Source organism: Oryzias melastigma, linkage group LG6, assembly GCF_002922805.2.
Source record: "Oryzias melastigma strain HK-1 linkage group LG6, ASM292280v2, whole genome shotgun sequence".
NCBI classification, from domain to species: Eukaryota; Metazoa; Chordata; class Actinopteri; order Beloniformes; family Adrianichthyidae; genus Oryzias; species Oryzias melastigma.
In genome coordinates this window covers 29,978,627-29,991,484 of record NC_050517.1, presented here as the reverse complement: position 1 = coordinate 29,991,484, position 12,858 = coordinate 29,978,627, and the positions used below count along the sequence as shown (strand labels likewise).

General features: G+C 46.5%; 1 protein-coding gene across 1 annotated transcript in view; it reads right to left on the bottom strand.

Moving 5' to 3' along the window:
* The window catches only part of sntb2 (syntrophin, beta 2), a 31,620-nt gene that overhangs the window by 6,502 nt on the left and 12,260 nt on the right, over positions 1-12,858 (bottom strand). The window contains exons 2-5 of the mRNA XM_036212529.1: positions 4,388-4,610; positions 3,103-3,313; positions 916-1,058; positions 205-401 (exon numbers count right to left, since the gene is read on the bottom strand). Of these exons, the coding sequence (XP_036068422.1) occupies positions 205-401; positions 916-1,058; positions 3,103-3,313; positions 4,388-4,610 (774 nt within the window). The remainder of the gene's footprint in view (positions 1-204; positions 402-915; positions 1,059-3,102; positions 3,314-4,387; positions 4,611-12,858) is intronic.

The following is a 12,858-nucleotide window of genomic DNA, read 5'->3' as shown; positions in this document are numbered from 1 at the left end:
GGGGGGGGGGGGGGGGTCCATTCTAAAGCTGATCAGCTGATCTGTGGCTGAGACACTACCAACATCTGCAGAACCTGCAGCTGGTTCCACCAGAGCTCAGAACGTTCTTCATTATGATCGCTGACACATCCTGTAATCTGATTACTCTGATCTCTTCCTCTGGGGGGTGGGGGGGGGCTCTCTACGGTCAGACCTGCTACTCACCGATGGACACCTCCTGGATGATCTCGGCGGCGCTGTGGACCCCCTGCACCAGAGCCCGCGTCCAGGAGGACAGGTCCCAGTGCGTCTCCACGCGGAAGACGTGCGACTCGATGCCGCGGCTGGTTCCGGTCCGAGTGGCAAACACCATGTCTGAGGCCTGGGAGGGGGAACCCCCGGAGCTGCCGGAGTGGACCAGTCTGAGGAGGAAGCACAGACCGGGTCGGAGGTCAGGGTACCGAGGAAAACACGGTTCCGACTGACCCGAATGGACTCCGTGACGTCGAGTGAACAAAGCGGCTTCATTATTCTGCAGTCAGACGACGGTTTAAAATACAATTTTTTGATCCTTTATTTCATAGTAGAGACGTTTGGTAGACACGACCCAAAACTGTATCTTTACTTCGATACAACTTAACTAATTAAGATGTTTAATTTTACAAACATTTCCTGTGAAAATCGGTGCAGTAAAAGCAGATTAATGGACATAATATTAGTTTATCATAGTTTAGTCAGAAAACATCTTTTTGTTCAGACAGACAGACAGACAGACAGACAGACAGACAGACAGACAGACAGACAGACAGACAGACAGACAGACAGACAGACAGACAGACAGACAGACAGACAGACAGACAGACAGACAGACAGACAGACAGACAGACAGACAGACAGACAGACAGACAGGTGAGGTCCAGGCGGCGTGCTGGTCACCTGGTGGCGAGCAGAGGGTGTGTGAGCAGAGGCATGGACCAGGACTCTCTGCTCCACGGCACGGCCTCGAACAGCAGGATGTCCTTCTCCGTCAGCGCCATGACCACGGGTCGGTACTGCTGCCTGCCGCCGTCCAGCTGGACCTGCGGGGGGGAGGGGGGGTCTGTTATTGAGGATCTTTTAGGGTTCATCTTTCCTGATCCAGAGCTGGAGAACCTGCTGGACGCACAGGAGAGACGCTGCACACATGCTGAGACGGATTCACATGAAGCTGCTGGGACGAGAAGTCACGACAGCTCATGTTTCCAATGTTCTTTCACAGTGGTCCCAAACCCCCCAGGATTCCCTCCAGACATCCGACTCGTTCTCATCACGTCACTCAGTCCCAAGTCGAACATCCATCCGTCACTTTCCTAAAGCGGCTGAGCCGACCGCTACGTTGAAGTTACAAAGTTAACGAATGCGTTTGTGACGTTTGTTTTGGCAGAAAAGAATCAGACAGGAAACAGAAGAAACTTCCCCTTCAAAATAAAAGAATTAACAGCCAGAAACCAGGAGTCTGTCCTCCAGATATGGAGTCATTTCTACAGCTGTTCCCACAGACCAGAACATCATGATCATCATGATCATAAAGATGCTCAGACGGAGGATTCACATTTATTATTAGAAACACTTTATGACCTTTTGTCGTATTCATCCTCATTCTCTGCTGAAGGCTTCGGGCTCTGAGGAGGAAGTCTGAAAGTCCTCGTCCGTCATGAAGGAGTCGGCGCTGAACGCTTTAGCGTGAAGCTGCTTTACCACATGGAGGTGTGAGGTCCAAACCTGCAGCTGGTTTCCCAGCAGAGCAGAAACCCACCTGAGCTCCAGGACTGTGGCACCAGCCCCCGGCTCGGCGCCACAGTCCTGCTCCAGGTGCAGCAGCACACACCTGGTTACGACCCCCCACCTCACTGCCTAGAACAGCACCTTTACATGATCACTCCTCTATTAGCTGTCAGGATCTGCAGTAAGAAAATCATTAACTTACATAAACGTAAAGCTCTTTACGTGAAACACTTTACTACATTTATATTTTATATTGTATTTTTAAGCTCATAAAAAGGCGCAGCTTGAAATGGCTGGAACCAAGTCTGCGTTCTGGTCCTCCACCTGCAGACATGGTCATGGTCTCACCATGTTCAGGTTAATCATCCACAGCGTTCTTAATCACCTCCGTGTTTTCCAGGTCATCTCTACGTCTAGTTTGCTCTCCTGATGTTTGTCATGTTTAAGTTTGTCTAGTAAATGTTTGAGTTTCTGTGTCCTTTGGTCCTTTGACACAAATAGATCCATGAACGTCTTTGTTTTCCTGAGCTGGAATCTGGATCAGAACCGGACGGATGGACAGTGATGATATGCTCACCATCTTTGATGCTCTGTAATGTTAGCTTGGGGTGTGGGGGGCTGTAAGCTAGCGGGACAGCCAGTAAACAACGATTTCATGAGGTCCCGCCCACAACTTGACCTCAGCAGACGTGAGCTGCAGTGTTTGGATGATGGAATGAAACATCTGTAGGACAGCAGATGTTCTCAGTGATGGAAGACTTTGGATTCAGTCAAACGGTAAAATCAATGTTTTCATTTTTCTATTCAATCTTCAAACTCTTTACATTTTAATGATGGAACAACATCCACTCAGAGGGAAACTTATTGAGAAAACTCATTTAGATCTGGAAAAACGTGAATATTTAGTTCTTAAATAAATATTCAATTATTGAAAAGACGGTTCACATTTATAGTTATAATCCGCCCAATCAGCTGATTGACGTCGTTTACATCAGTGAGGCTGCGTTTCTGCTGAGTCATGTTAACGGCATCAACTGTTGAAGAGCTCCATAACCAAAAGAATGTAAACACTGGAGCTAAAGATTCTTTGAATGCTAGTTTTACTTTGAAAACAGGAAGCTTCAGCAACACTTTATTTTGAAGGTTTGGTTACTTCCAGTGACAGCGATTTGATTTAGTTTATCCAACATTGTTCTGCATTTGAGAGCGATAAATACATCGTTCCTGAATAACATTTATCGCTGATCGTGAATCGCGATCTTTGACGTCACAAACATTCATCTGGAGTTCTCAGATGGCGAGGATCCGAGAACACTCGCTCTAACGCGGTCCTGAACGCGGCGCCTCTCAGAAACGTACCTGCTCAGCCAGCCAGCCGATGTGCTTGAGGTGGGGGTGTGTGGGGGCGGAGGACGACGCCCCCAGGTACGCGTTGATGTGCGCCAGAGTGTGTGGAAGCAGCGCGGCGATGTTGGTGTGAACGGCGGTGAACCAGGAGCTGGCGGAGGGGCCGTCCTTACAGCGCAGGACCACGGTGTGCTGGCCGTCCGGAGAGTGGAGCTCCAGCAGTCTGGGAAGTGAGGAAGAGGAGGATGAAGAGGAGGGAGAGGGAGGAAGAGGGTGATGAAGAGGAGGATGGTGATGAAGATGATGAAGATGATGATGATGATGATGATGAGGATGAAGAGGAGGGAGAGGGAGGAAGAGGATGGTGAGGATGATGATGAAGATGAAGAGGAGGATGAAGAGGATGATGATGATGATGAAGATGAAGAGGAGGATGAAGAGGATGAAAAGGATGAAGATGATGAAGAGGATGATGATGATGATGATGATGATGATGAGGATGATGATGATGATGAAGAGGAGGATGAAGAGCGGGGAGAGGGAGGAAGAGGGTGATGAAGATGAAGATGATGAAGGTGAAGAACAACAGAATGATGAAGAGGATGATGATGATGAACAGAGGGATGATGAAGATGACGATGATGAAGATGAACAGAGGGATGATGAAGGGGAGGATGAAGAGGACGATGATGATGAAGACGATGAAGAGGAGGGATGATGAAGAACCACCGAATGATGAAGATGAAGACGATGATGAAGAACAAACAGAATGATGAAGAGGAGGATGAAGATGACGATAATGAAGATGATGATGATGATGAAGATGATGAAGATGATGATGAAGAACAAACAGAATGATGAAGAGGAGGATGAAGATGATGAAGAGCTGGTTCGTCATAAACTCAGCTGTTCACCGACTCGTCTCCATATTCAAACTTTCATGAGATTCTTTCTGTTTTAAGCCGAGAAAATAACTTGATGTTTTTCTCCTGGTTGAATAAAACAAAGTTTTCTCCTTGAAAACGTTGATAAAATGATACATTTGTATGACTGATACAGAGAAAGGTGAGCAGAAGGACCGCCTCCTCTGGGTCTGGGGAGGTTCGTCTCCCTCAAGGTGAGATTTGAGGTCTGGAGCTTGAAAGCAGACCAGAAGCTTGAAATAGAAGATGAAGAGATCTCATCAGAGCAAATGAACCATCTTCCAGCTTCTGCTGTGATGACGGATCTTCTGCTGATGCAGACCCGACAGCGCCACGGACCGCTGCTCAGAGCTTCGTGTGCGGCGCCGACATACCTGTTTTCCAGATCTGGCATGGAGAGGTTCCGGCTGATGAAGCACATCTTCAGGCTGATGACCTTCCGGTCTTTGGACGTGGAGGAGGAGCTGCTGTGTTTGGGAGAACCCGAGTCCTCGCTGCCGCTGTAGCTGGGCGACTGCGGGCGGACGCCGTCCCACGGCAGGTCGGCGACCAGCGACGGCTTCTTGAAGAGCGGCGACACCTCCCGGATGTACTTCACTGTGGAGAGAAGACACGGATCTGCATCAGAATCAAACGTTACTGAAGTAGAAGCTGCAGTTTTACTGCAGGAGAAAAGATTCTAGAAAGTTCCTCTCGAAGACTTGATGGAGGAAATGTTTGAAGAAAGTTCAGCTCAAAGTTACGTTCAAACTGTTGTGAATCAGGAGCAGATGAAAAACTGATTTTGTTTTTGTGTGATAGTAAATATGCTGGGCGGGGCCAGAGTCTCCTTGCTCCGCCCCCTTCTGATGAATCCCCGTGTAGATAAATAGATCCATGAACGTCTTTGGCTGGCAGGGTCTGGTTTAGAGGCCGTCTCTGAGCCATACAGCACGATGGAGAGTACGGCCGAGTACTGCCGAGTACTACTGAGTACTGCTGAGTACTACTGAGTACTGCCGAGTACTGCCGAGCACTACTGAGTACTGCTGAGTACTACTGAGTACTGCCGAGTACTACTGAGTACTGCCGAGTACTACTGAGTACTGCCGAGTACTACTGAGTACTGCCGAGTACTGCCGAGCACTACGGAGTACTGCTGAGTACTGCCGAGTACTACTGAGTACTGCCGAGTACTACTGAGTACTGCCGAATACTACTGATTACTGCCGAGTACTACTGAGTACTGCCGAGTACTGCCGAGTACTACTGAGTACTGCCGAGTACTACTGAGTACTACTGAGTACTACTGAGTACTGCTGAGTACTGCCGAGTACTACTGAGTACTGCCGAGCACTACTGAGTACTACTGAGTACTGCTGAGTACTGCCGAGTACTACTGAGTACTGCCGAGTACTACTGAGTACTACTGAGTACTGCTGAGTACTGCTGAGTACTGCCGAGTACTACTGAGTACTGCCGAGTACTACTGAGTACTACTGAGTACTGCTGAGTACTGCCGAGCACTACTGAGTACTGCCGAGTACTACTGAGTACTGCCGAGTACTACTGAGTACTACTGAGTACTGCCGAGTACTGCTGAGTACTACTGAGTACTGCCGAGTACTGCCGAGTACTTCATCTCCACCAGAGTGGTTTCTAGAGACTACAGGACTGATCCTATCAAGGTTCTGCTGGTGTCATCTGTCACTCTGGAGCCCAAATACACAAAGATTCTGATGAGCTAATCTAATCTGGAGGATCTGAACCATCACCAACATCCATGGCCAAAACACCAGGCCAAGCGTCCTCTAGGTGACCGTAACATATTCTAAACAGGATGGAATCGTCTGCTATCATGGGACTGGTGATGGAAGGATCCATACCAAGGTACCGACATTTAACCGCACTCCTGCTTAGTTCCCAGAAACTCTGTCTTATCTGCTGCTGATCACCTGGATCAGGTGTGTTTAGCCAATAAGGACGTTCAATGGAAGGTTGGTTGGAAAACATGTTGGACACCGGCCCTCGAGGCCTGACTGGACACAAACTAGCTATTGCCTAGTGCAGCAGCTCCAGGCCTCGAGGGCCGCAGTGACATTTAAGCTCTACTCATGACTGATTACCTGGTTCAGGTGTGACCAGATGATTAGAACATGCCAGAGCAGGAATGTTGGAAAACATGCAGGAAATTGAGGTTTGGAGCTAATCAATTCATCATCCATCCTCCATCCATCAATCCATCCTCCATCCATCCTCCATCCATCATCCATCCTCCATCCATCATCCATCCTCCATCCATCAATAATCCTCCATCCTCCATCCATCCTCCATCCATCATCCATCCTCCATCCATCCTCCATCCATCATCCATCTTCCATCCTCCATCCATCATCCATCTTCCATCCTCCATCCATCATCCATCTTCCATCCTCCATCCATCCATCCATCCATCCTCCACCCACCATCCATCCTCCACCCACCATCCATCCTCCACCCACCATCCATCCTCCATCCATCTTCTTTCTCTCATCCAGATCAGGTCGTGGGGGCATCAGTCTAAACACAGATGTCCAGACTTCCCTCTCCCTGGTCACTTCCTCCAGATCCTCTGAGTTTCCCCGAGACGTTCCCAGACCAGCAGAGAAACGTAGTCTCTATAGTGTTCTGGGTCCTCCCCCTGTGGGACATGCCCAGATCACCTCTCCAGGGAGGAGTCCATCCAGACCAGATGCCTGATCCACCTCAACAATCTCCTCTGGATGTTGGAGGAGAAGCGGCTCTACTCTGAGCTCTCTCTGGGTGACTGAGCTTCTCTCTCTAAAGGAGCGTCCAGCCACCCTCCAGAAGAAACTCATTTCAGCCGCTTGTAGGTGGGATCTGGTTCTTCCAGTCCTGACCCAGAGCTCATGACCATTGGTGAGCTCTGGGAACAAAGATCGACTGGTAAATGAAGAGCTTTGCTAGGTTCCATCTTCTTTTCCTTTGGGCTTTTCCCTTCAGGGGTCGCCACAGCGAATCAGTTTCCTCCATCTAAGCCTGTCTTCAGCATCCTCCACTCTAACACCAGCCACCTTCATGTCTTCATTCACTGCATCCATAAACCTCCTCTTTGGTCTTCCTCTAGACCTCTTTCCTGGCAGCTCTAGACTCAGCATCCTTCTACCAATATATTCACCGTCTCTCCTCTGAACATGTCCAAACCATCTCAGTCTGGCCTCTCTGACTTTATCTCCAAAACCTCTAACATGTGCTGTCCCTCTGATGTATTCATTCCTGATCCTATCCATCCTGGTCACTCCCAAAGAGAACCTCAGCATCTTCATCTCTGCTACCTCCAGCTCTGCTTCCTGTCTTTTCTTCAGTCCCACTGTTTCTAGTCCAAACAACATGGCTGGTCTCACCACAGTCTTGTACACCTTTCCTTTCATTTGTGCTGAAACTCTTCTGTCACACATCACACCTGACACTTTTCTCCACCCATTCCAACCTGCTTGCACTCTCCTCTTCACTTCTTTTCCACACTCTCCATTACTCTGTACTGTTGACCAATAAAGTTATTTAAAGCTGTAACTCCTTCAGTAAACACGCAGCTCATAATCAGTCAAACGAAGGAAAGTTCTGAAGGTTCTGAGCATGTTTGTTCTAACAGGAACACTCCACTCTGCTGCAACACAAACAGAGAAAGTTCAACGTTTGACCAGCTGTGGCGTCCTCTTCCACATGATCACCACCAGAACCGGACAGGAAGTTCTGCCATTTTTAAGCATCAGAGTTCACCCCCGACCTGCTGGTGTTCAGGAAGGTGGAAAGATCTGAGTTTGGAGTACAGTCGTGAGGTCGGCCCGTCAACCACAAAAGGCTTTCGCCGCCGTGGATCCGGTTCCAAATGTGGTCCAGCTGCCTTCCACCCCCGCGGCGGCCTCGCCGTACGCTCTCATCGTCTTCTCTGGGGCGCTCTCAGCTTTGAAGAAAACAGAGTTTCTGAGCGAGGCTGAGAGTGAAACCTGAGACGGAGCATCAGGAGATGAAGTCATTCCTGAAGGCAGACGGAAACGGGAGTCTGAAGGAGAGTCCACAGAAACAGAAATTCCTGCTTTGCTCTGAGGAACATCCACACCGACTCAGAAACACCAAAACATGCTAAATCTGCCGTCCTTTCAAAATAAAACCACAGAGGAATCTGTTTAGAACAGTCTCCTGAATACCAGCACATCCGTTTTCTTCTAAACCACTGCAGCCCACACAATGCCTCCTGTTGGTTTCTACAGAGACATTCTGAGCTTCTCAATGAGGCCAAATGTGAAGGGTGGCACTCTGGGAGTTGTAGTTTTAAGTGGATTAAAAAATAATGTGACAAAAAACATGTTTTTCTCAGCTGGTTTGGAACAGAAAACTGTCTGCAGGTAAACGGTGTTTGGTGGTGAACAGGGGGGTCAAACTCAATCAGGGGCCAAAATCCAAAACACCCCTTAGACCACCCCTCATTTACTGAAAAATGTAAAACTACATCTTTAAAACGGTAACTTTTAAACATAATTATGAACTAGATATATAGCATCACCGGTGATAATGATGGTGTGGATGCTGGAAGCTGAATTTGGTTAATGAAGATGCTGAAATTGATAGTTGAAAATTAGCCAAAACATCTAGCTGAAATATCAGCTAAACTCCAAAAAAGCCTAAAAAATCTTAGTAAATGCCAAAATAGTCCAAAAAGCTGCAGAATGTCAATTTTTAAAACTTTTAAACTGTAACTTTTTACCATAATTATGAATAATAAAAAGGCAGGAATATTATTCCAGAATGAATCAACTTAAATCTTAAATAACTTTAATATTTTATTATCCATAAAAATATATTTTGTTAAAATTATACAAGTTAGAAATGAGCTCAAGATAACATCGGGTCATTAATAACAATAAAATAAAATGATCTGGAGGGCCGGATAGAGTCACCTGGAGGGCCGGATCCGGCCCCCAGGCCTGGACACGTATAGTGTAGAAGGAGGCTCAGGTAGAATCTTCCTTTGAACTCTTTAAACATATAATACATCAATCTTTCATGAATTAAAACAGGATTTCATGGATTCAATAAATGATTTAAATAATTTTTTTTTGTTAATTTACCAAAGTATAAAATGTCTATTTTCAGCTTTTTGCATTGATAGTTTTAGTGTAAAATCATGAGTTCATAATGAATAGACTGAAATATGTTCTTTTCTGGTGGTCATGAACGTTTAGGATGAGTGACTGTTTACATTCATATGAACCCAAACAAACAACGACATCATTTTACTGTTAAATAAACTGAAGTTTTCTGTTGGTTTTTCTCTTTCATCAGATGTTTCTGCAGATTTCTGGAGTTTTTCCGGAAAGTTTTTCCTTTGAGGTCGACAGAACTGTGACCAGTAAAGATTCTGAGCTCGGCACTAGTCTGTTTCCACTCGATGGTTGGTAAAACGCCGTTTTAAATTGGACGTGTTTCTGCGGCGACCCGCCCGCCAAATGAAGAACCGCCCCGTGTGTCTGAGCGTCCGTGAGACAGACGCCACCGACGATCTTCCTTCCCTGACCTAACCTCCTCATGAACTGATCTGATTCAAGGTTTTCCTGGAGATCGACGTGAAGGAAAGACAACACACTGAAGGAAACTTACATGCAGCCTGAGAACTGAGCAAACTCAGGGTTTGGTCAGAACGCTGCAGAATGTTTGTGAACCTCAACAGGATCTACTTTATCTCCTGAAACTAGCAGCTGCTCGGTGGTCGCCGTGCGCGGCGTGCGCTGCTTCTGCAGATGGAGCTGCAGATTCCAGCCTCGGCGAGGCCGTCCCGACCGCACACAGCCAGCTCGGAGGCTGCATGAGAGCATTCCTGCACGGCGCCCTGTTTATGTGTGAGGGAACGTCTCTGTTCCACAGTAATGGATGCTTTCCATCTGCAGAACCGGGCCCCATTTCTGGCTCCGACTGTTTACATTCTCTCATGTTGGAACAAAAGAGAAACTCACTTTCACTGGTAGGTTTGCTGCCATCTGATTAACTATGAAACAACTTTGTTTAAGCAACAAGAAGCTAAAAAAGGAACAAATAAAATCCTTGATTTAACCTGAAACTAATCTGCAGCGTTTGCAGACTCTGGAAACCGGCTTCATTTCTGCACAGACGTGAAGGTAAACGTTCAGACGTGTTCAGAGGACGGCCTCTGCTGACCTCCGCCGCTCTGCAGACACAGCAGACTCATTAAATGCACACGCATGGAAAGCTTCAGACCCAAAGTGACGCAGGAAGAGAGGAATCGAGCGGCAGAAAGCCAGACGATCGGGTCCAGGAGGTGAGGCGTCCTGAGCCGGTTCTGTTCTGGTGAACGGGCCGTCTCATTCAGGACGGTACAGCCGAGATCCGACAGACGCGTCGTGTCTGCTGCTCTGAGCAACTTTACAGAAACAGGAGTTTGGAAAAGTTCAGGTAAAAGCTCTGCAATGAACTGCTCTCTGATCACATCTGAAATCCATCTTTTTACCTCAAAAAACTCAAATCTAAGAAGCAGAGCTGCCACAAACGGTTATTTTACCAGGTCAAACTGTAAAACATCTTAACCATCGTTAGCTTAAGACCAACTAAAAATAAAGACAATTAACATGATAGTTTATCAAACTCCTAATAAATCGTGCAGCTTCTGTCCTTCATGAGTTTAAGCATCTGAAACAAGGAACTATTTGTATATTTTCAGCCGAAGTCAATGAAGTAAATGGTTTAATTTTTTACCTGCAAACATGAAAATCCAACTGTTTATATTTTGCAATAAAGATCAAAAGAGATCAAATAAAAATGTTTAAAATCAAAAACAAAGCAAAGACGAGGTCAAAACTGTGTAAATATATTTAAAATCTATTTTAAAAAACAGGCAAATCTACACACAACATTTAAAGGTAGAACTGCCAAAGAAATCCCAAATCGTCATGACGATGTCTCTGCGTAAACTGGTGCAGGCCTTCATGGCGCCACAGGAAAAAACATCATTTTAAGCCCCTAATAGAGTTTGAAATTACAACAGGTGAGTTTCAAACCAGGTGACTCTGTTTGGAGACGAGCACGATGACTGCACCACCCATCAGCTGATCAGAGTGAGGGTCTCTGCAGAGTCACTGATTACATCAAACCTTTGAGCTCTTTTACATTTTTTATTCTTCACATGTAATGAGTGGCGGTTCAAACGGTTTCACAAAAAAAAAAGTTAATGACTGCACTCTGGCACCCCCTCCAGCAGATGGTGCCCTAGGCAGCCGCCTAGGTCCCCTTTGTCCAGGGCCTGGTTCCCTTAAATGTTTACACACAATCTGAAACAGTCTCATGGCAGATGGAAGTTTTTCACAAATTAAATAGTCATCCATACATTTGACCAATAGGATTGAGACCTTCACACCGTTAACCAATCAGATGGAGCCCTTTTATGTTAGATGCCTGCCTCCAATGTAGACGAGGGCGGAGTTTACTTATTAAAGTTATGTTGACTTTTATTGAAATAAAATCCTTGCAGTGAAACAGAAGGAATGTCATTTGTTGGTGTATTGATCACTGAACGTTTTCCTCTTTTCCTGTAATTCTGTTCAAAGGATTTATTCACTATTTTGTCCTGTAACTCTTTAGGTTTGTCTTAAACCTAAAATGTAAAACCTTTTTTTCAGTGAATGAAAACGATTTTATTGGCAGATCGGCGTCATTTGTCTGTCATTAAAGAACCGATGTGATCCTTAATTCAGACTGAAGACTCGTCCGCTCCGTTAACCACAAAAACCTCAAAGCTCAGATTATTTCCCATGATTCACTTCGGCGTGACATGGAGGCGGTCCCTCGTTCGCTCTTCACTCAAAGGGCTGCTGTGACCGTCCGGCGGCGGGTTTCACACAGCAGGCGTGACAGCATTCAGTGGTTTGTCCACAAACTCAACTTTCTTCCAGTAACTGCAGACAGAAAAACCGGAGAATAATGGAGGAGCTGAAACTGTAATGATGCTGCTGCCTCACCACAAAGCTTTGCTCTGTAATCCGCTGGCATGGAAAGACCTTCTTCTGCCTGCTTCATCCACCGTTCGTCCTTCCATCACTGGTGGAAAGTCTCTGATGGACAGCAGCCCAACATCCACGCTGCTCTCTCTGAGACCTTCAGACCACCTTTCTTCCAGCCGGTTCCACCTGATGTGGAGCCACCAAGCGTGAGGATGAGGGACACACGGAAGGAACCTACACCTGAAACCAGGAATGGAGGGATCCGATTCACCCTAAAGGATGGACGTTCCTTCACTGAAGAGACATTCAGGAGGATTTTCTAAACTACTTTGTATCCAGACTGGTTCAGTCCTGAAGATCATGTTTGGTCTGGATTCAGTCTGACGTCTGATTTCTGGTTCAGACCAAAGCTGGTAAACAAAACCATGTGACTAAAGACCTCTTCAGTCATTGGCCAGGAACTAGGAGGCGGGTCAAAACACCAAGAGAGAGTCGGATGTGCAGCGCCTTAAAGTCCGTGTTGGGATAATTCTCTTATTCAAACTGTATTTTTCAATCAGCAGCAGGAACAGCAATGGTTACTTTGGTGCGGAGGAGCCACGCTGCCAGACGGTTACTGGGAAGAGCTGTGTGGAATCGAACTCCGGAATCGGAGACGTCCGGAATGAAGGAACGCTGAAGAGTGTCTATGATGTAGATTGTTGGGAAAATGGTGAGAATCAATGTGTGGATCGTGGTAAGAGAGGTTTTAATGAGCCTGCATTCATCCAACCACATTTCAACCAGTTTCCGTGTCATTGTTGAGCTACAAGCTAACTCAAGCTACAAGCTAGCTTTTATGATGACATCACAGCAGC